The following is a 22953-nucleotide window of genomic DNA, read 5'->3' as shown; positions in this document are numbered from 1 at the left end:
AAAATAAATTATTGTACATTTATATTCTACCACTATATTGTTCATTTTCAGAGAAATCATTGAGAAAATCTGCAGCATCAATATTGTTCATTTCTATCCCACCAACATATTGATCATTTCCAGAGAAATCATTCATAAAATCAGCAGCATCAAAATGAGTTGAATCACTCAAACGGTCACTTCGCTCAGTGAAGTTGGTCTCCTTTTCTTTCCCCTTTATCGATTCTTTATAAAGTTTGCAAAGATGCTCAGGGGCTCGACAAATACGAGACCAATGTCCTGGAGTACCGCATCTGAAACAAGAACTTTCAAATCTTTTCGAGTGATTTTCATTAACACTCATGTTTTCTTGATGCCTTTTCTGTGGATGGTTTGGGACGTTATTTTGAGATGAGTTATAGAAATAACTATCTCGATTATTTTCAAAACCACGGCCGCGTCCACGACCACGACCACTTCCTCGTCCACGTCCACGTCCACGACCTCGACCTCGACCTCGACCAAAACCTTGTCTTTGAATTTGATTTTGGTTTCCAGGTTTAAATTCATTTTTACTTACAGCATTTACTTCTGGAAATGCTGTTGATCCAGTGGGTCGGGACTGATGATTTCTCATTAATAGCTCGTTGTTCTTTTCCGCCACAAGAAGACAGGCGATGAGTTCAGAATATCTCGCAAATCCACGCACTCTATATTGTTGCTGTAGTGTTATATTTGATGCGTGAAACGTGGAAAATGTTTTTTCAAGCATTTCCGATTCTGTAACCTCATGTCCACAAAATTTTAACTGCGAGATTATTCTATACATCGCTGAATTGTAATCACTGACTTTTTTAAAGTCTTGGAATCTTAACATATTCCATTCATCACGGGCGGTCGGAAGTATAACTTCCCTTATATGTTCAAATCTCTCTTTTAATCCTTTCCACAGAGCCATGGGATCTTTTTCGATGAGATATTCACATTTTAAACCTTCATCAAGGTGTCGTCGTAAAAATATTATAGCTTTTGCTTTTTCTTGTGATGAAGATATACCATTTTCTTTAATGGTCTCGCTTAGACCCAATGACTCAAGATGCATTTCTACATCAAGAGTCCATGGCATATAGTTTTTCCCAGTAATATCAAGAGCGATGAATTCGAGCTTTGCCAAGTTTGCCATGGTGGTACTAAAAATTACGATGCATTTTATTAGTTAATGAATATTGCAATACAAAGTAATGGATAAACAACAAGTACAAGTATTCGTAAAAATAAAGAAAACACACGAGGAGGATATTCTCCGATAAATACAAGACTGGTGAGTATGATAACCAAAATAATTAAAAATAACCTCGTGAAAGCCATCTTCTTTTTTTCTTCGAAAATTTGATGAAGAATAATTTTTAGAGAAGAAGAGAAAGTTGGAGTGATTGAATGTATTTGTGAGATTGTATTTATAGAGCAAAAACTAGCCGTTTTGTTACCGTTTATTACCGTTGGTGTATAAGAAAATAAATGTATGTATTTGTATAATTTTATGGTAATAATATGGTGTATATAATATTAGTCATATTTAAATAATTATGTATATCATATCACATTATTATAATTAGGTGTCATAAGTTATTTTTTTTAAAAAACCTTATAGGCTTTTATACTTGTCGTATCCCTTACCGGGAGTGTGGGATGTCGTCTTAACATCCTCCCAGGATTTATAACAAGTTTTTGAAAAAATTATTTTTATTATTTCTAACAATAACATTATATTATATATTACATATATAAACAATAAATAAATAACAGTAAAATAAATATTATTACTTTTGTTACCTTTTTCTTCTGTTCGGAGCTTGGAAAAATATGGAGGACTTTTAGAGCTTCGTGCTGATAACGTGTTGTGAAAAAGTAAAAATTTACGGTAAAAAGTAAAAATCTCAAACTCTCAAAATTATCACACTACACACTTTATAATATTTTTCTCTCAACTCAATTGTGATTTTCTTCACAAATGAGAGATCTATTTATAGAAAATTTTTACAAATAATCCAAAAATAAAATACATCATTACCTACATCATCACACACTAATTTTCAATATTCAACACCTAATTTTACCTAATTTTCAACATTCAACATTCACATTTTCAACACAAATATTTAACACATTTTTAAATAATATTTCAACAATGTCGTATTAATATTGCAAATTAATAGCGACTTTTTTAAAACACCTTTTGTTTTTTGGTTCTCATTGATCAGATCAGCTGCTGAAAATATGTTTTTATTAACATATAGCATTCACCTGATAACACCATGTAAAAGAAAAGATGCTGAAATCATAAATTATCCGTAAGTATACAGACTGCTTACTTAATTCTATCCTTTCTGATGTATAGTCTAAAAAAATTTCCTCCGCCAGACTAGAGGAACTCACGGTTACAGCGATAAAATTTGGATTTAAATTACTACTTTAGCCGAATACGGAACCAGAAGCTGATGTGAAATCATGACATGTAAACAGCTACATATGAACAGCAGCGGTTCTTTTTCCGCAGCGACGGGACAATAATGAAAGACGTCATTTCTATATTTGTAATTATTTCTTCAATCTTTTCCTTCCATATCCTCATTCGAATTAGGATCCTCTATCTCGCTGCCACTGTTTGAATCTTCATTTCTTGGAACATTGGACCTTTTACCTGATAGAGAAGCCGAATTGTCCAAACGGTTAAACCTGGAAAACTTAACCGACTTTCTCCTTTCGCCATTTTTTGTTTTTCGCTTTCTTCTTCCTTGTTCTGACAATTGAATTGAGTGGGCAGCAGCCATAAATGCACTATTCATGCTTTCACTAATCTTTCCATCTTCTTCTTTTCCATGTTCTTCCCCACCCTTGTTATCAATGAAAAAGAAGGCATCAGAATCTTGCCTGGCCCCATCTTCCCATCTTGCAGGTTGCTTAGACTCTTCTTCCGAATTTTCCAATATTAACTTTCCACGGGATTTTAAATATTCATCGTCAAAGATCTTAATTCCTCTATTCTCTATGTTTAGCATCCATCCTGAATAGTGGTAAACAGCCGTTGAAGAGAGATCCAAGTACACAGTAACTGAACCATTAATTTCGGGGAGGGGGTGACATAGGGAGGGCGGCTATAGGGTGGAAGTTTCAATTTTAAAAAACAATCATGAAAATTTATTGTTTTCTGTTTGAGGGATGGCATCCCATCAGCCTTCACCCCAGCCCCCAGTATGCACCCCTGAAAGTGCAACAGTGAGTTATAACACGGTTTGGTTGGATTTAAAACTACTTACTTAGTAACGATCTTGGTGATGATCCACTAGGTCCACTGACGCTGGATTCATTCCCTATCTCTCTCTCTGCCCATTTAATTATTTGCGAAGACAAACTAGAAATAGCAAAAGCATTCAAGTACGGAATAGCTTTGGTATGGTCTCTTGCCCTGCAGCAGAAGTGGAAATAACAAGCATCTTAAAGTTTACATCTTCATGACAATTGTGAGGTAACAAAATGATTTATCATTCATTCCTTACCCAAAAAATTCAATGGCTTCATGAGTGACCATCAATTTTGTGAAGGCGATACGTTTTGCATGCTTGGTCGGTAATCGACCCAAGCTTTCGGGACTAAGGAAAGAATATTCAACCAATATTAAAGACCCAAACAATACTTTCCGCAGACCATCTTCATATTCTGAATTCTGAGGAAGTTAATACAAAGACCAAAGTAATCTACATAAGAAGTTTAACTGGACCAAAGGAAACAACAATTCTAGTACCATGAGCAAAGGTCGGCAAATGCAACAAGCAATTTTTACTCAACAAATAAACTCACACAATAGTGTTTGCTTGTTTTAATATTAACAAAACTGATTATAGGACAGATGTGTGCCAACTAACCACAATTGAGGGTATAGACAACACTGGCTCCTGCAGCATGCTCATCAAGGTTCCTACAACCACAAGCATAAAGAACTGATGTTATTCTTCCAAAAACTCAACTATCCTTATGCAGACGTGATTAACAAAATAACACTATTCCGAAAAACACTGTTAGTCTTACAAGCAACAATTTTTTTGAAAATTAATGTCCATTAACTAAAGCTCGACAACATGAACTATCCGTAGTCGAAAGGAATAATAAATAAAAATGACTGTTTTATATTGCTTTCTTCTGATAATTACTTTACATGGAAAAGCAGTGCTAGTTCATCAAGTTTCAATATATTTTATTTGAATAAACATCAATACACATAGCACAACAAAAAACAGAGGAGCTGCTAAAGCACCAAAGCTTTCAGGTTAATCGGAATTATAGATGGCTCAGCCTGGGGCCGGACCAAAACTGCACAGATAACTCTACACAAATGTGGCAAAAATTCAAGAACTCGATTCAATAAATTGAAAAGAGACCCCAAAAAAATGCTACAAGAAACCCATAAATATTAGCTGCAGTGGTTATGGATTGGCAACCTAATACATTTACAAACCGGGAAAACCACAGATTCAAGGCACTGCACACGAGCATGTAAGAGTAAACCTGTTTAGGGGTGTCACTACTCAAATTTCATTAGAAAGTACTATTCTTTTATACAAACCATATAAGTGTGAGCTTTGAAATCCAGTTATTGAACCAACGAGCCAATATTTGAGCTCATTCTGCATCTTCTCTTCAAAACCCTCCTCTCGTATTTTCAAGCACAACTTTAACAAAACAGCCTCAGCAACTACGAACCCTGCAAGGTCCATCACGCCGCACCCTTCAACTCTAGCTCTTTTAACAATGTCAGGGCTCAGGAGTGGAAAAAATGCTCTCAAAGAATCAACATTTTGCTTCTGCACCCCAAAATCTGAAATCCATAAATTAACTAAATCTTCTAGTGGGTAATTCAAACTTTCCAAATCATCAAATTTGACATCCAACCCTTCACTGCAAACATTTAGGTATGCAAGGATTGAATCCACCAGACTTTTGATCTCTCTATCAGCTTTTCTCTCTTTCTTGGAATCCGAACGTCTGACCTTCACATCGAGTACACAATAATGCAACTTGCATAGAACAGGTGCAACCAAAACTATACTCTTTACTAGGTTGCAAGAAGCAGAGTAAGAAACTATAAGCTGAAACAAATCCTTTATGGCTAAAATTCGATTCAAAGAATCATTTTTTGGCGTAACGTTATCATTAAAGCTCAATGCTGTAAGAACCCAGATGGCTTCTAGTGGAGGGTCAACTTTAGATTGCACTAATTCTTGAAAATCGGAGATGAAACCTGACGAATTTGGGGGATTCGGGAGCTGAAGGGAGGCTAAGAGTGCTTGAATCGAGTTATTGAGAAATACTTCGTAATTTTTGCCGATCAAGTGTGGGGGAATTTGGGATGTGGGGGCAGCTATGGTTGACGCCATGACTGAACTCCGAAGGTGAGGTGAATGCTCAAACCCTAATGTCGATTTGGCACAACGGAATTAGGGTTGGGGGCATGTCATTGGGTGTAAACTGATGCGGCAAATCCTTCTACCACAGTCAAAAGTTTTCTTTGTTTGCACCAAAAGTCCAAAACTAAAAAAATAAAATAAATACACTCAAAAATCAAGGGAAAAATGTTAAAATCAGAACACTAATATACAACCGTACACAAATTCTTATTAGATCGTCTTACTAATCAATTTTACGAGATGAGTCTCCAATCCGACCTGACTCATGAAAAATATTGTTTTTAATATAAAAAAATATTACTTTTTACTCTATGAATATATCAGGTCTACTCATATCACGGATATAGATTTGTGAGTCATCTCACACGAGATCTACTTCCATGGGATAAGAGATTATTATAATTGAATTTCAAGCGTGATTGATATCAGATGTTACAAAAGTCATCGTCGATATAATTTTAAAATAAATAATAATAATAATAATAATAATAAAATTTTTTAGAAGACTAATAATTCTCATATTGATATAAAAAAGTTGTAAATTACATTTTTATATGTGAATTATCATAACACGAGCATTATTTTTAAATCCTTTATATATAAATCAATTCCAATTTTTTTTTTTGATTTTACTTATTCTTTCATATAATACATTTTTTTAATGAATTTTATTTAATAAATATTAAATTTTTTACTATTATATTTACTGTTGTACACGATCAAACTATTTAATTTTATGATTAGTTTAATCTATTGATTATTTAATTTATTTTTGTTTACAAAACACATTTTCAGATTTCTTTTATGACATACAGTTTCATATTATTCATATACACAAAAAAGATAAATCAAAATTACATTGTAAGGGCTTAAAAAATAGCCATAATCTTACAACAGAGGCCCCTCGAGGTAGTGACTAGTAAGATGGGTTTCGGGTTTGGCCAAACTGTAATGCCCTAGATTTTATTCAGTTAATCTGAGATTAATGATTATGACTTGTTGCGATTATAGACGGACTACTCCGAACCTTGATTTGAGTTGGCATGTGATATTGTATGTGCGAGGACAGAACACCTCGCGCATATGCGCGGCACGAGGCGCGCATATGCGCGAGGCAGGCAGAGAACCTCGCGCATATGCGCGAGAAGAAGGCGCGCATATGCGCGAGCAGGTGCACTTGACAATGCCGAGTCTAGAGAATGTCACGCATGGGCGCGGAAGTGGTGCGCGCATATGCGCGAGTTGCCGAGAAGACACGCCGAGATAGAGCACGAGACGTGTAGCTTGAAGAAGTGTGCCATATGGCTTGGGCATGCAAATGATATACATAACAAATCTTTTCATTCCTTCAACTTCAGCAGAAAGAACACCGAGGAAGCTCCGAAGAAGAATTGAATTCTTTCATGTATTAGCATTCGAGTTGCGAAAGATCCGTCCGTCCGATTTTCAATCTGAGTTTATTTCTGTGATCCTCGTGTCAACGGCTTCACACGGACGTAAGTTTTACTACGTTTTGATATGATTTACAAATATGATAGTGAAGGAATCAGATATGATTAACATATGGTGTTCTTGAGATATTAGACATCGTATAATCGTAACCGGATTGAAGAACAGATACCGTATGAAATTGTTATGATTTTCAGAGTTGAGTTGATTGAGATTATACAGATTTGATATCAGATTAGGTTTTTCGATCGATTATGGTTGAGATTGACATTTATTGATTTGTATTGCTGGGTATATTGAGATTGTGCAGTTATGCAGTCGAAACAGAATTAGATGAGTTCTGATTATATCCAGTATTGATTTGAGTGGTATATTGATATTGTACTCTTCGATATTGTCATTGTCAGATTGAGTATTGACATGCTTCGAATTCGAGACTTCGACTTCATCAGAACGACAAGAGAAATGTATAAATCAATGTTGAACCGGGAGGATATAACTCGAGTTAGATCTGACTTGAGTTTCCCTAAATCACATACTTTATTTTTTTGCATTGATGTTTGCAATTCATGAGATTGATATACTTAGTCTATTGAGTTATAGCAAAGCATGTATTGAGTCATGGGCGGAGGTTCCTAGTCAATGGCGGAGGTGCCATATCTTTGGCAGATATGCCAAGACACACTGGATGTTGGTTTATATCGATGTTGCGTAGGAGCGGCTCGGCTTCTATTGCGGAGATTCGGTATATTGTGCCAATGTCCAGGAACCGAGATCCCTATAGTAGAGAAGAGTCGAGTCTGAGATGTGGAGTCACGAGTTTATTTACAGTTTTATATCAATTCATGTTGTCAGATTAGATACATGTTATTCATATCTGTTTCATGCTTTTATATTGGTTTATATGATTGCATGTATACATTGTTTATACTGGGAATTATATTCTCACCGGAGTTGTCCGGCTGTTGTTGTGTCTGTATGTGTGCATGACAACAGGTGGGACAAGATCGGGGTCAAGAAGAGGATGAGAGAACAAGATTAGCGTGGAGATTCAGACCCAGAAGTAGAATAGGTTTCATCACTTGGTATGTAGTTGTTGAACCCTAGTTTGATATGAATCTATGTTGTACAAGACTTGTACTTTCCTTTTGATATATATATGAAATGGCTTATCATATGTTCCACAATTATGTATTTGAAAAAAAAAATTTAGACCCAGATTATTTAATTGATCCAATTATTCCCAAAGATGATTAAGAAATGGATTAGCGTCCTGGTCCTCACAGCAGGTGGTATCAGAGCAGTAGGTTCTAGAACTGTAGGTTCTTGATACTGAGAAAGAAGCTAGTGAGCGGGGTAGATTGAGTTTTCTTTCCTGCTTCTACATGCTAGCATTGCATTATGTTCTGATGTTTTACTGCTTTAATACATGTTTACCTGACTATCTGATTTGATTGGGAACCTGTATTATTTGATAAATGAATCAGAACCGATTCTTGATGAAAGGTAAGATGATCAGAAGGGGACTGAGACAGATTGGTCAAATATGATTGCTAACCCTTTTGATAATCAGATATGCCTCCTCGAAGAATCCCAGAACAGGGTAGTACCTCTGCTAATCCGATGGATGTGACAGCGACACCGATGGAAACACTGCTGAAGAGATTTCAGTCATTCAAACCACCGACTCTGAAAGGAACTGAGACATCTGTTGATTGTGAGAGTTGGTTGGATGACATCGAGATATTATTTGATTCATTGGATTATACAGATGAGCGAAGAGTCAGACTGATTGGGCACCAGTTGCATGATGTTGCAAAGAGTTGGTGGCTTACAACCAAGAGAGCATTGGAGCATAGAGGTACGGTTATTACTTGAAAGGTCTTTAAAGATGAATTCTATCAAAGATTTTTCCCAGTATCGTACAGAAAAGACAAGGGAGCAGAGTTTGCGAATTTGAGACAGGATCAGTTGAATATTGAAGAATATGTGGCCAAGTTCTCTACCTTATTACGATTTGCTCCTCATATTGCTGAGAATGACGAAGCAGTGGATGATCAATTCATCAATGGGTTGAATCCTGATATCTTTACATTGGTGAACACAGGGTGACTGAATAACTTTGCTGATGCCCTGAACAGAGCCTAGGGAGCTGAAGCAGGCCTGATTAGGCAAAAGAGAGCTTCGTATGTTCCTCCAGCACCGAGACCACAGCAACCCCCTCCCAGATTTGAGAGTGGTAGTCGCAGTGGTGAGAAGAAAGATTATTTGAAAACCAGAGGGAAACAGTTTAAGAAGTCTGGCAGCAGTTCTTCTAGCTCCAGTGGTGCCAGACAGAGTTATACCGAGGCTTATTGCAGGACTTGCGGAGGGAGACATCCCACAGAGCAATGCCAAGGAGTACTTGGTAGTTGCCGCATCTGCAGACAACAGGGACATTTTGCTAGAGTATGCCCACAGAGAAGTTCCCAGGGATCCCAGAGAGCAGAATCAGCTGGATCAATGGCACAGACTGATAGACGATCATCAGCTGTTCACTCTTTTCAGCCCCCACCGACTACTGCTCCGTCACAGCAGAGGCCAGAAATAAGTCAGACAGTTAGCCAGCCTCCTAGACAGCAAGCCAGAGTATTTGCTTTGACTGAGGAATAGGCACATGAAGCACCAGTTGATGTTGTTGCAGGTATCTGTTCTCTTTGTGGTTATCCTGCATATGTATTGATAGATACGGATGCTTCTCATACATTTATTTCTGAGCGATTTGCATTGATACATGCTTTGCCTGTTGAGTCTTTATCTGCTGTAGTATCTGTTTCTTCTCCTTTGGGGAAATGTTTGATTTCAGTGAAGTCTGTCAAACAGTGTATGCTACAGTATGATGGTCATGAGATTGAGTTAGATTGTATTGTACTTGGATTGTCTGATTTTGACTGCATTATCGGTATTGATATGCTGACCAAGTACAGAGCAACCGTTGATTGTTTTCATAAGATTGTGAGATTCAGACCTGATATGGCTGAGGAATGGAAATTCTACGGTAAGGGTTCTAGAGCTAGAATTCTTTTGATATCTACTATGTCTATGACTCGATTATTGCAGAAATGAGCAGAGGGGTTCCTTGTATATTCAGTTGACGTACTGAAATCGAGCCCATCATTGGCTGATTTGTCAGTGGTATGTGAGTTTGCTGATGTCTTCCCAGATGAGATTCCGGGATTGCATCCAGTCAGAGAGATAGACTTCAGCATTGAGCTAGTACCAGGTACGGTTCCTATTTCTAGAGCTCCGTACAGAATGGCACCGATTGAATTGAAAGAGTTAAAAGATCAGTTGGAAGATTTACTGGCCAAAAGGTTACATCAGACCGAGTGTTTCTCCTTGGGGATCTCCATTGTTATTTGTAAGAAAGAAGGATGGTTCAATGAGACTTTGCATTGACTACCGGCAACTGAACAAAGCTACAGTAAAGAACAAATATCCCTTGCCTCGTATGATGATTTATTTGATCAGTTGCAGGGTTCTTCTGTTTATTCCAAGATTGATTTGAGATCGGAATATCATCAGTTAAGAGTCAGAGATTCTAATGTATCGAAGACAGCTTTCAGAACCAGGTATGGACATTATGAGTTTATTGTCATGCCGTTTGGTCTTACGAATGCTCCAGCTGTATTTATGGGTTTGATGAACCGTGTCTTTCAGAAATATGTTGATGAGTTTGTGATTATATTTATCGATGATATTCTGATTTATTCAAAAAATTTGAATGATCATGCTGAGCATTTGAGACTTGTATTGAGAACCTTAAGAACTGAGAAATTGTATGCAAAGCTGTCGAAATGTGAGTTTTGACTGAGACACGTTGTATTTCTGGGTCACATTATATCTGGAGATGGGATTTCTGTCGATCCTAGCAAAGTTGAGGCCGTGATCAGTTGGCCGAGACCGACATATGTGCCAGAGATACGCAGTTTTATGGGTTTGGCAGGATATTATCGTCGGTTTATCATAGATTTCTCTAGTATTGCTAAACCTATTATTCAACTGACTTAGAAGAACGCACCATTTGTTTGGTCAAAAGAGTGTGAATCCAGCTTTTTAGAGTTGAAGAAGAGATTGACCAGTGCTCCGGTGTTGACTATCCCGTCAGGTACTGGTGATTTTGTGGTTTATTGTGACGCTTCTCACAGAGGATTGGGTTGTGTCTTGATGTAGCGAAGCCATGTCATTGCCTATGCCTCGAGACAGTTGAAACCACATGAGACTCGCTATCCAAATCATGATCTTGAATTGGCAGCCAATGTATTTGCATTGAAGATTTGGCGACACTACCTCTACGGTGAGAAATTTGAAATCTATTCTGATCACAAGAGTCTGAAGTATCTATTTTCACAGTCAGAATTGAATATGAGGCAAAGAAGATGGCTTGATTTGCTTAAAGATTTTGATTGCGAAATCAAGTACTACCCAGGAAAGTCAAATGCAGCAGCTGATGCACTAAGTCGAAAGGTATGTTCTTTATCCTTATCGACGATTGGTGTTTCACATTTGATTGAAGATTGATGTTTGTCTGGATTAGTATTTGAAATAGATAGTAAACTGTTGAGACTATATGTTGTGCAAGTCGAACCAGAGCTGATTTTGAGAATTAAAGAAGCTCAGAAAGTTGATCAGAATGTTCAGAACTCGATTGTGATGGTCAGAGCAGGGCATCGATCCGATATCAGGTTCGTGATGATATCTTGTATGTGAATAATCGTCTAGTTGTGCCCGATGTTTCAGATTTGAAACGACCGATATTGTCAGAAGCGCACAGTAGTCGATTCAGTATTCATCTTGGTGGAAGAAAAATGTATAACGATCTGAAAAGACAGTTCTGGTGGAAACAGATGAAAGCAGATATTGTAGAATTTGTATCCAAATGTCTGAATTGCCAACAGGTGAAAGCCGAAAGAAAGAAACCAGGAGGTTTGTTACACAGCTTTTCTATTCCTGAATCGAAATGGGATCACATTTCTATGGACTTTGTGACGAAGCTACCGCGACCCTCTAGAGGTTGTGATGCGATTTGGGTTGTGATTGACAGATTGACCAAATCAGCATGCTTTATTCCGTACAAGATAACGTACAGACATGACCAGATGGCAGAGATCTATGTCAGAGAAGTGGTCAGATTACATGGAGTACCGAAATCGATTGTATCAGACCGTGATCCTCGGTTTACTTTGCATTTTTGGCACAGTTTGCAGCAAGCTCTAGATACGAAGTTACATCTGAGTACCGCATATCATCCTCAGACCGATGGACAGTCAGAGCGGACTATCCAGACACTGGAGGATATGCTGAGAGCTGTAGTGCTATATTTTGACACTAATTGGCAAGATTCCTTGCCACTTTGTGAATTTTCGTACAACAACAACTATCAGACGAGTATCGAGATGGCACAATTTGAAGCGTTGTACGGTAAGAAGTGCAGATCCCCTCTTTATTGGGATGATATCTCTGAGGTACCTAAATTTGGACCTGATATGATTCGAGATATGACAGAAAAAGTAAAGCTGATTCAAAAGAGAATGAAGACTGCTCAAGACAGACAGGCCAAATATGCCAATGTTCGACGAAGACCATTGGTATTTGAGGCAGGAGACAGAGTATTTTTGAAGATTTCACCTTTCAGAGGCGTTGTCAGATTTGTCAAGAAAGGGATGTTGTCCCCACGATATATTAGGCCGTATGAGATTATCGAGAAGATAGGAGATTGTGCCTATCGACTCGCATTACCGCCTTCTTTATCTGGAATACATGATGTCTTTCATGTATCTTTATTGCGGAAGTACATTCCCGAGGCTTCACATATTCTCCAGCCAGACGAAGCAGAACTGGACGAGACTCTGAGCTATTTTGAGAAACCGATCCAGATTCTCGATCGTAAAGAAAAACAGTTCAGAACGAAGACTATTCCGTTTGTGAAGGTTCAGTGGAGTCGTCATGACATTGAAGAAGCTACCTGGGAGACCGAATCAGACATGAAACAGAAATTCTCAGAGTTATTTCATTGATGTGAGTTTCCTGTTTAGCTTCTGTTATACATTTCTTATTTGATATGATTTGCTTGCCGGTGATTTCGGGGACAAAATCGTATCTTAGAGGGGGAGAAATGTAATGCCCGAGATTTTATTCTGTTAATCTGAGATTAATGATTATGACTTGTTGCGATTATAGACGGACTACTCCGAACCTTGATTTGAGTTGGCATGTGATATTGTATGTGCGAGGACAGAACACCTCGCGCATATGCGTGACACGAGGGGCGCATATGCGCGAGGCAGGCAGAGAACCTCGCGCATATGCGCGAGAAGAAGGCGCGCATATGCGCGAGCAGGTGCACTTGACAATGCCGAGTCCAGAGAATGTCGCGCATGTGCGCGGAAGTGGTGTGCGCATATGCGCGAGTTGCCGAGAAGACACGCCGAGACAGAATGTCTCGTGCATATGCGCCGCGGAGGGTCGCGCATATGCGCGAGACGTGTAGCTTGAAGAAGTGTGCCATATGGCTTTGGCATGCAAATGATATACATAACAAATCTTTTCATTCCTTCAACTTCAGCAGAAAGAACACCGAGGAAGCTCCGAAGAAGAATTGACTTCTTTCATGTATTAGCATTTGAGTTGCGAAAGATCCGTCCGTCCGATTTTCAATCTCAGTTTATTTCTGTGATCCTCGTGTCAACGGCTTCACACGGACGTAAGTTTTACTACGTTTTGATATGATTTACAAATATGATAGTGAAGGAATCAGATATGATTAACATATGGTGTTCTTGGGATATTAGACATCGTATAATCGAAACCGGATTGAAGAACAGATACCGTATGAAATTGTTATGATTTTTCAGAGTTGAGTTGATTGAGATTATGCAGATTTGATATCAGATTAGGTTTGTCGATCGATTATGAGTTGAGATTGGCATTTATTGATATTTGTAATGCTGGGTATATTGAGATTGTGCAGTTATGCAGTCGAAACAGAATTAGATGAGTTCTGATTATATCCAGTATTGATTTGAGTGGTATATTGATATTGTACTCCTCGATATTGTCATTGTCAGATTGAGTATTGACAGGCTTCGAATTCGAGACTTCGACTTCATCAGATCGACAAGAGAAAGGCATAAATCAATGTTGAACCGGGAGGATATAACTCAAGTTAGATCTGACTGGAGTTTCCCTAAATCACATACTTTATTTTATTGCATTGATGTTTGCAATTCATGAGATTGATATGCTTAGTCTATTGAGTTATAGCAAAGCATGTATTGAGTCATGGGCGGAGGTTTCTAGTCAATGGCGGAGGTGCCAAGTCTTTGGCGGATATGCCAAGACACACTGGATGTTGGTTTAATGTTGCGTAGGAGCGGATCAGCTTCTATTGCGGAGATTCGGTATATTGTGCCAATGGCCAGGAACCGAGATCCCTATAGTAGAGAAGAGTCGGGTCTGAGATGTTGAGTCACGAGTTTATTTACAGTTTTATATCAATTCATGTTGTCAGATTAGATACATGTTATTGATATCTGTTTCATGCTTTTATATCGGTTTATATGATTGCATGTATACGTTGTTTATACTGGAAATTATATTCTCACCGGAGTTATCCGGCTGTTGTTGTGTCTGTATGTGTGCATGACAACATGTGGGACATGATCGGGGTCAAAAAGAGGATGAGAGAACAAGATTAGCGTGGAGATTCGGACCCAGAAGTAGAATAGGTTTCATCACTTGATATGTAGTTGTTGAACCCTAATTTGATATGAATCTATCTTGTACAAGACTTGTACTTTCCTTTTGATATATATATGAAATGGCTTATCATATGTTCCGCAATTATGTATTTGAAAAAAAAATTTAGACCCAGATTATTTAATTGATCCAATTATTCCTAAAGATGATTAAGAAATGATTTAGCGTCCGAGTCCTCACACAAACTCAATCAGACTAACCTCCTCGTCATCTCTAGTATCATTATACGGACTACACTGTTAATCTATATAAAAAAAACTTTTATTTCAATTATAGAATACAATCTATTTACCAAGAATAAATATAATTATCAATATTTTATATCTAAAAATTAATTTACTTACAAATTCTAATTTTTTTGTCATGAATATGCTAAAATGGGATATTACCACCCAAAAAAAAAAATTTTACTTGTCAATTTTTTTATGAGAGATATTTTAAATATTTTTTTTATAATATTTTAAATATTATGTGTATGTTTTTTTCTATTTTCCCATTTTATTAAGAACCAGTGTGAATTTTTTAATAATGTTTATCGGATCCGATCAATATAAAACTTGCCTAAATCCGGTCCAATTTAATCTCAACTAGATGGGATTGAATTGAATTCAACATCAATGTTGAATCAGATTGTGTTACTTGAAAATGGATTCAAAATCATTTTAATATGATCCGACTGAATATGATATAATAATATATTATTTATTTTTGTGTTATTTTGCTTATATTAATTCCAATTATGTTTTAATCCAATTCATTATACCACAATCCGAAACCGACCCGTATACCTAACTGGATATTGGTTGATTTGGAGTGTATCCCACGTGGCTTTCAATAACCAATCAGAAACAGGTGAACACGTAAACACCTACGACCTTTACAAAGTTCCTAAAATGAAATTGGCGGATCTTTGCGGTAGTGTCATTAAACCAAACATCTTATGTGCATTGTGCGTAAGTATGGCGAAATCCCATCGAACACTACTAGTTGCCTCGTGTTATCTAGCATTCCTAATACTTTCATGGATGCCCGTATCTCACTGCGCCAAGAAACCAGTGGGGGTAGCAAGAAAGGAGGACATCCCGTATATAAAATGCCAAGTTTGTGAGATGTTGTCATCGCAGTTGTACCACCAAGTTCAAGCTAAAAAAGCTGAGATTTCTCCTAAAAAGGTGATTTTGTTATATGGGTTTCTTTTAGAATTCGTTACTATGTTAATTTGTGTGATTGGTATCTTTATCTTCCTTTTTATTATTTGATCTAGTTCTCTTTTTGGGTTTTGGTTTTCTATTGTTTCTATTGTCTGGCATCATTATCCATATCATTGCATGCTTTATACAATGGACTTGTGGTTCCTGTGCTTTTTATTGCTTTGTGTGCGTGTGTTTTTGTTTTCTTGTTTTGTTTGTGACATTTAGTGTTTTATGGTATTGGAAGTAGATATCAGAGTATCAGATTATCGAAATTGCGGAGAATGTTTGTAATTTGAAGAAGCAAGAAGCTGACTGGATACTCAAAATTGATATCGTGGAGAAAGGAGATAAATTGGAGGTAAATGAGTGTACAATTGTGATGGTTATTGAGCATTAAATCGTATGAGGATGCTTGCTTACATATTCTTGCACTCAGCTTGTTGAACAAGATTCTGAAGGACAGTGCAACTCTGAATGTAAAACAATAGAGCGAGCTTGTCAAGAGGTCAGATTGCTACACATCTGTCATTCTTCGAATTAGTGGCTACAGGCTACAGTAGAAGAACTCTATACATTGGAATCTGATGTTCTAGGCATGAAACTGATCTGCCTGTGAACTTAAACTTCTGCACCAATGAATTTTTTAGCTTTTTGTTTGTATTGTTCGTCTTTGTTTGGAGAAAGTGGTAATTGATGTTTGAATTTATCACATGATAGGATATGAAGTCTAAAATGATAGTGGCTTCTCTAATCCCTTTACTCACGTTAGATGTTCAACAGTCGGAAATTTTAATTTTTTTTACCTCACCTGACTGCTGAGTGGACTGAGATTTTGCTAATCCAAACTGTCCTGCTTGAGTGTTGCTCTAACTTCTTGATGTATCTGGTTTTAGTTGAAGGAAATTCTAATGCGACAAAGGTGTGATGGATTCCTTTAGAATTGCATATTCTCAAACATAGATATTGGGGAACCTTGTGTTCAGAGGATCTAGCGGGGCTGCGAGGAGGAGGGATATCATTCCTATTCGAATGAACAATTTTGAAATTTTATGAGATTTTCTATGACTGCAAGTTCAACCCCGAAACAAAATCTATTCAGTCACCCAATTTCACTCACTCAATGCTTCTGCCCTTGTCCCAACTTCTGAATTCGCCCTTCGGCCCCTTCCTAGTTTTTTTATTCCAGTCAACTTCTTACACTTGTGAACTATCAAGAATGCGTTCAATAAGAGGTATATGTGCCATTTTATATTATCTTAAACCTTGATAAAATTCATAAAGTAGCTCGGAAGATCTCCTGATACGGGTAGATTAATGCTTTTGTTTGTCTTGTTTGATTGATTGGGAAAAATACTGAATTCTTTAGTTATATTTCCTATGCATTTGAGACCTCAAATCACATTTCTCCATCAATTGTCTCCTGCAATTAAACTCTTGGATGTGTTTTTCCAGGTTCTGGGTTATTCGGATACAGATGTTGCAGAATATTTGTATAAAAACAAGCCTCTACTGGACTCTTTGGTTAATTACATCTGTAAAGACCTCACAAAGGCATGCCGTTCTAAGCTACCGCCAGTTCCTAAGGTAAAAATCAAGCTGGTTTTTCCAGCAGTCGTTTAGCTGGCTTGTCGTCTTCCATACTGGATACTTTTTTGCCTTGAACTGTAAGTGATTATTGGACTAGTAAAAGGGCAAACAAAATCTTTCATATGACTATATTTCGTCCATATTAAAAGATTATGCATGTGTTTGATGGGCGAATTAGTCTTAACTTGAGGTAAATCCACAAATGCTTCAATGTTTACCCTTCAGGATAGGATTCCTGGAGAGCCCTTTGTAGCTAAGTCCACTAAAGAAGCCGAAATGGAGAGGCTAATGAAATCCATGGAGGTATGCGGTGTTTAAAATTCTTTATAACAGCACGCCTTTCCGACCAGCAAATTGTATTCCAGGTCTCTGACTAAAATTTCTTTATCATAGGGCATTCCAGGAGCACCGGGCATGAAAATGTACTCTAGGGAAGATTTGATGAACCAAAACTTTGGCGATGAAGATGCAGAAGATGATGACGAAGATGAGGCAGACTTTCCCTCTAAATTGGTTAGCAACAAGATTCAACTTCCTCTTTTATCTAGAAGTTGCTAAACGAGCAATTTATTGAGCAAATGCTAAATCTCTCGCAGGGAAAAGTCCTGAGAGATAAAGACGCAAAAAAGTATGATTGGAAAGAACAAATTACGAAAGGAGCCATGGATGTAAGCCAGAAATTAAAAGGTCATGCTAACAGAGTTTCAAATAGAATAAGACACTGGTGGAAAGGCACGAAAACAAATTGGAAGAAGAATTCGAAGTCCGCCAAAACAGAACTTTAAACTCAAACGGTAGCCCAAAAAGATTGGACCCATTTGTTTGTGTCATTTTGATTTGTGGAACGCAACCATGGCATTCTTAACGTTGTTGAGGGTTCTGGAAAAGATGTTTACAGTTTATCCATCAATTTTGTAATATTTGAACGAGTGCACAAATTGTCAAGTTAATAGGAAATATGATCAAACAGTTGAACCAAGTCGAATTCATTTCCGAAGCAAAAATATGCCTTACACAGCTAAGTCAAGCGCTGACAAACATTTCAGCTGCAATAAAAGATACTGATATAGGAATTACATATATCAGGAATGTGAATAACAAAAATGAAAAAAGTGCCAGCTTTCAGGAGGTGGTAAGCCAGCTCTACGAGCGATGACAGCAGCTTTTGGCTACATCTAGCCAAGAAAAATCTGACACCATATGAAAGCACCATAAACTCAGCGCATTCGGTAGTATTGAGTTCTAGAGGCCTGGCAATGTCGACCATTTAGTGAATATTTTAAGGTGATATCGACATCACGTGGGTTTTTCTTGTTGGGTGTAACAGTAAGTATCCCCGTGACTGCCTCCCCTTGGCAAATAGTCAGGTTGTCTTCCAGATAGAGGACGGTTTGTTTCCAGTGAGTGGCACGTGACTTTGGTCCTGCAGAGGGGTTCAGTCATGATCTAAGCAGAAAAACTCAACAAAGCTTGACGTTTGAAGGTTGTTCTTGTCATCAATTTTACTGCTTATGCACAAATATTGTGGCTAAAGCTAGTATTTAGATATATAACAATCCAATCTCATCTGAGATCCTAAAAGGGACACTAGTCTCCCACAACATTAAAGATGAATGAGATCAATAACAATCGATGAAAACTACTAAAGCACCCAAAAATGTTGAGATCAAGTACCAATTTATTCATGCATTTATGTACTAGAGATCTTCATGATACCGTAATCTAATCATTAAAAAAATTGTATACCTGTAGAAAAGCCCATCAATTTGTGGCACTTTGTGAAAGAAACATCGAAATACGCCACAAGAGCATGAATGTAGTCATCGCGTTCTGCGACGAGCTTAAAAGGGGCAGTGAATGCAGCATCCCCAGCAGACATTTTGGAAATGTCCATTGTCTGCATGAATAGGAGAAAGAGCTGGTTTATGGCATAAATTGATCCACAAGCTGCGTGATATTCAAGAGGGAAACTAGAAGCTTCCAACCTTGAGTAATTGGCAGTTTGTCACAATCTGGTTCTGATCTACTGTATCGACAAGGGGTTCCCATATGGCTTGCTTCCTTATACAACTCATGTCGAATCCGTATACATTTTTCCAAACTACGATAGCGTAAAATTGCTAATGAATGAATATTAAAGCATAAAGTCATAGCACAAAATTGTTTTACACTAAAATAGACACCCACAACAGAAATTCAGTTTAACTAGCACATAGGTGCAAAGGAGACTCTTTAACATGATATTATTCATTTAGAACAATCAATACCAGAGGTCGTTAGGCTCACATTCAATTTTGTCATCCTTGTAATCAGCATCTTCAATTGCAGTCAAATAAAGGGAGGCTTTATCTGGTAATACAAGTCCTCCTGGGACCTGAATGGCTCAAGTAATCCCCAAATAATTGCTATATTATATAAATGACCAAATTCAAGATTATCCTAGTTTTGAGCTGCTGACATGCAACTAGGAAATGAATGCCTACATACATATCCCCAGAAGTAATTGCTAGAGTGGGAAACAACTTAAACGACTTACAAGCCACTTGTCACGAGCATAGAGGACAGTGTTTAGCATGTTTTCATAGACCAAAAAATATCCCATCCACTCAGAAATAATTACATCAACTTGAGCAACTGGAAGCTCAATTTCTTCCACTTTTCCCTGAATAACTGTTATCACTGAAAGTAAAAGTAGGACAATGAAATCCATCAGACCAATCAAACTGTGATGTAAAATGAAGATATGACACATAGTTTAGAAACTTCAAACCAGAAAGAGTATTACCATCTGAAAATCCATTTTGTTTTACAATTTCTTTAGCCATATCGGCCATGCTGGAGCATTCAATCTGAAATACAAAGGAAAGGTAAAGAAATATTCTAATTGAAAATGTAAAACTGAGGGAATTAGAAACATGCCACACCACGAGAAAAGTCACATCAAGATAGCAGGCATAGCACCACAAATAGATATGCTAAAGCAATAGCTATATCTGACATCTTCCTTCAAAATTAAAACCATAAAACTCTTGAAGCATTTGATCACATATGGTAAAAAAAATGAGAAACTTTGATTTCAACATAGTAATTGTATATACTAACCAATTTCAAAAATCCAAGCAAGAATAGCAAATAGGTGCTGTAAATACTTCAGCAAAACATGGTATACAAATGAAATAGTATCCCTAAAAAAGCTGAACGCAAGAAAATATGGTGACAATGATCACAAAAAAAAGAAGCTAAATTCACACTAACATGAAAGAGTTCTAATATGCTAATAAAATGAATTTATATAAACATATTAATGTAATAGAAAAAAATTCTAAAAGGCAAAGCATTTCAAAGATTAGAATCTCTTTTCCTTTCTCGTTTAAGGATTGACACAGGATAGAATAACTTGGAACGCTAGCTGTAAAAAGATAAAGCAGGTAAATTCATGCTATGACAATGAGAGAATTTGTGTGAAATTGTGAATAAATAAACTTTTCTCTTTTTAAAAATTGGTCAACCAAGTCAAAATCATCATGAATTACATAATGGATACCGAATCGGAAGAAAAGAAACTGAATCCAATGCAAAGAGATAATGAACAGATACTTCATTACCGCATAAACATGCTTAGCCCCAGCTTTAGCACAAAAGAGAGAGAGGATCCCTGTCCCAGCACCCACATCGAGGACCACTTTATCCTTGTAAAGAAATGGGTTTTTGTAAATAACATTTTGGTATGTCTTAGTTCTGACAGCATCCTTCAACATCTCCTGCATCAGAAAATTCACTTGGATTAGAGTTAAAAACAAATCAGAAATATAGTTTTAAGCCATGATAGGGAAAAGTTTTAGATCAATTACTAGCAATATACAGTTGGAGATAAGATCGTTTGCAAAAATGCAGAAGTAAAATAAAGGATATCCTCCTAGGGTCAAGACTAAAAATATGAACGAAAAATATGAACTTCTAGAACCGGAGAAAAACATGACAGTTGAAATTTAAAGAATTAGAGATCATTAGTATAGCATCATCATATATTGCCAACCTTCAAAAACAAAAAGGAAAAGAGAGTTCAAGCTAACAATGAAGAACCACGATCATAAAACAGTTTGGAGAATTGGAAAGGAAGCAATTTTTCACGACTATAGGGGATTCTCTAACTATGTAAAACCCCTATAAAAAACTTGAACAAAAACACTGAATGCTCCGGATTATTATTTTCACAAGAGCTAGAACAAATTAGTCCAGCTGGAAATGCAACAAAAGCTTTTACTCCCAGCAGCTTTAGATTCATAATTCCATACTTACTTCATGGATACCTGCAAAAAGAAGAACAAAAAAGACAACTACTTCTTAGTTTCGCCTTCATAATTTTCGCCAAAGATATCAGCAATAGGAGTAACAATTTACCAAAATGGGAGTAGGAATCGAAGTAATAATCGGCGCTTGTCTTATTATCGCCACCATTGAAAATTTCTTCTGGCTCGCACATGGAAGAGCTTTCCGTTGCCACTTCCTCAAGGGTGTCGTCTTCATCTTCTTCATACTCGAACCTGATTTTGGAGGGCTTATTGGCGGAGTCCTGGCTTTCATTTACATCCAAATTGTTCGGAGCATCCATGATTTTCCCTTTTTTAGGAATTTTCAGGTTTTGATTTTGGGGGAATATGTCAAGGGTTTTGGTCGGCTGAAAGGGTTTTATGCCTGGAGATATAGGGCTGAGGCTTAACTTTTAATGGATCGAAATATCTCGGTTTTTTTTCGGTTTGAATTGTCTGGAGAATCCAATTTCTTTACCAAAAATAAATTCGAAGTATTTTGTATTTTTATTATCGAATTAATTATATACGTTATTTTTGTAAGTTATATATATGAATGTGATAGGGAATAATAATTGTTCCTACCGATAATATAGTGAAATCATGTCCATTTTTGTTTCTGAGTTGGTAGAATAGTTGAGTAATTGACCAATAATAAAAAGTTTGATTATCCTATCAATATATTCTCGGGCGATTTTGTCACACATGACTTCCTTAATATAATTTATCTGACTAACATAGTTTGTATGTTATTGTGTTAACATGAGAGTTTATCTTATTGTGACATTTGAATTGGTATGTGTTTTAAAAATTTTGAATTTTAGTGTTACTTTTTATAATATATCTTCAAAAACCAATATTATTTTGCTTATAGTTAACAAAATAAATAATATAATGAAATTTTATTTGAAAATAATTATTTGGAACAATTGTTTTATATATAAATTGGTATTAATTATCTAAATTTATATACAAACATAAGTTGGTTAGAAGTTCGATTCTTGCTACCAACATTTATTCAGACGAACATGTTATATAATGTTTGCCTAATACGATTTATAAACCTAGCGTGATTTACAGACTATTGTGTTAATATGTAGATTTATCCAATGAACACCAAAAAGTAGAGATTGTGGGTTGTCGAGTGATCACAAAAAAAATGTGATTATTATAGTA

At 36.8% G+C, this 22953-nt stretch overlaps 3 protein-coding genes across 4 annotated transcripts; 1 reads left to right on the top strand and 2 right to left on the bottom strand.

The window, feature by feature from the left end:
* Positions 1 to 2299: 2299 nt before the first annotated feature.
* Positions 2300 to 5537, bottom strand: LOC140963214 (uncharacterized). Its single transcript, XM_073422507.1, has 5 exons — positions 4601 to 5537; positions 3903 to 3955; positions 3537 to 3703; positions 3297 to 3445; positions 2300 to 3043 (listed from the first exon to the last, which is right to left on the bottom strand). Exons 1-5 carry the CDS (start codon positions 5409 to 5411, stop codon positions 2586 to 2588), a joined length of 1638 nt encoding a protein of 545 aa, XP_073278608.1. The 5' UTR covers positions 5412 to 5537; the 3' UTR covers positions 2300 to 2585.
* A 10012-nt stretch (positions 5538 to 15549) lies between these two features.
* On the top strand, positions 15550 to 18446 carry LOC140962753 (uncharacterized). The gene is made up of 7 exons (XM_073421724.1): positions 15550 to 15859; positions 16128 to 16238; positions 16317 to 16385; positions 17333 to 17464; positions 17693 to 17770; positions 17861 to 17980; positions 18064 to 18446. Exons 1-7 carry the CDS (start codon positions 15581 to 15583, stop codon positions 18250 to 18252), a joined length of 978 nt encoding a protein of 325 aa, XP_073277825.1. The 5' UTR covers positions 15550 to 15580; the 3' UTR covers positions 18253 to 18446.
* On the bottom strand, positions 18438 to 22180 carry LOC140962752 (probable protein arginine N-methyltransferase 1.2). 2 transcript variants are annotated; one of them, XM_073421722.1, is made up of 9 exons: positions 21869 to 22180; positions 21767 to 21777; positions 21073 to 21228; positions 20253 to 20316; positions 20004 to 20146; positions 19754 to 19841; positions 19453 to 19568; positions 19214 to 19364; positions 18438 to 18890 (listed from the first exon to the last, which is right to left on the bottom strand). In XM_073421722.1, the coding sequence occupies exons 1-9, from the start codon at positions 22077 to 22079 to the stop codon at positions 18685 to 18687; spliced, it is 1146 nt and encodes a 381-aa protein (XP_073277823.1). In that variant the 5' UTR covers positions 22080 to 22180; the 3' UTR covers positions 18438 to 18684. The 2 variants fall into 2 exon arrangements, with proteins under 2 accessions (XP_073277823.1, XP_073277824.1); XM_073421723.1 differs by lacking the exon at positions 21767 to 21777 and having other exon boundaries at positions 21869 to 22179.
* Positions 22181 to 22953: the final 773 nt, after the last annotated feature.

The sequence above is a fragment of the Primulina huaijiensis genome, chromosome 17 (assembly GCF_012295235.1).
Source record: "Primulina huaijiensis isolate GDHJ02 chromosome 17, ASM1229523v2, whole genome shotgun sequence".
NCBI lineage: Eukaryota > Viridiplantae > Streptophyta > Magnoliopsida > Lamiales > Gesneriaceae > Primulina > Primulina huaijiensis.
This window is presented reverse-complemented; position numbering and strand designations above follow the sequence as displayed.

Excerpts from the sequence above, each read along its gene's own strand:
- LOC140963214 (XM_073422507.1), bottom strand. The coding sequence starts at position 5,411 with ATGGCGTCAACCATAGCTGCCCCCACATCCCAAATTCCCCCACACTTG. Across the intron at positions 3,956-4,600 it reads TCAAAGCTCACACTTATATG|GAACCTTGATGAGCATGCTG; the intron begins GTTTGTATAAAA and ends TTGTGGTTGTAG. Across the intron at positions 3,704-3,902 it reads TGTCTATACCCTCAATTGTG|AATTCAGAATATGAAGATGG; the intron begins GTTAGTTGGCAC and ends TAACTTCCTCAG.
- LOC140962753 (XM_073421724.1), top strand. The coding sequence starts at position 15,581 with ATGAAATTGGCGGATCTTTGCGGTAGTGTCATTAAACCAAACATCTTA. Across the intron at positions 16,239-16,316 it reads AGAAAGGAGATAAATTGGAG|CTTGTTGAACAAGATTCTGA; the intron begins GTAAATGAGTGT and ends TCTTGCACTCAG. Across the intron at positions 17,981-18,063 it reads CAGACTTTCCCTCTAAATTG|GGAAAAGTCCTGAGAGATAA; the intron begins GTTAGCAACAAG and ends AATCTCTCGCAG.
- LOC140962752 (XM_073421722.1), bottom strand. The coding sequence starts at position 22,079 with ATGGATGCTCCGAACAATTTGGATGTAAATGAAAGCCAGGACTCCGCC. Across the intron at positions 20,317-21,072 it reads GGGCTAAGCATGTTTATGCG|ATTGAATGCTCCAGCATGGC; the intron begins GTAATGAAGTAT and ends TTTGTATTTCAG. Across the intron at positions 20,147-20,252 it reads ACAAAATGGATTTTCAGATG|TGATAACAGTTATTCAGGGA; the intron begins GTAATACTCTTT and ends TTTTACTTTCAG.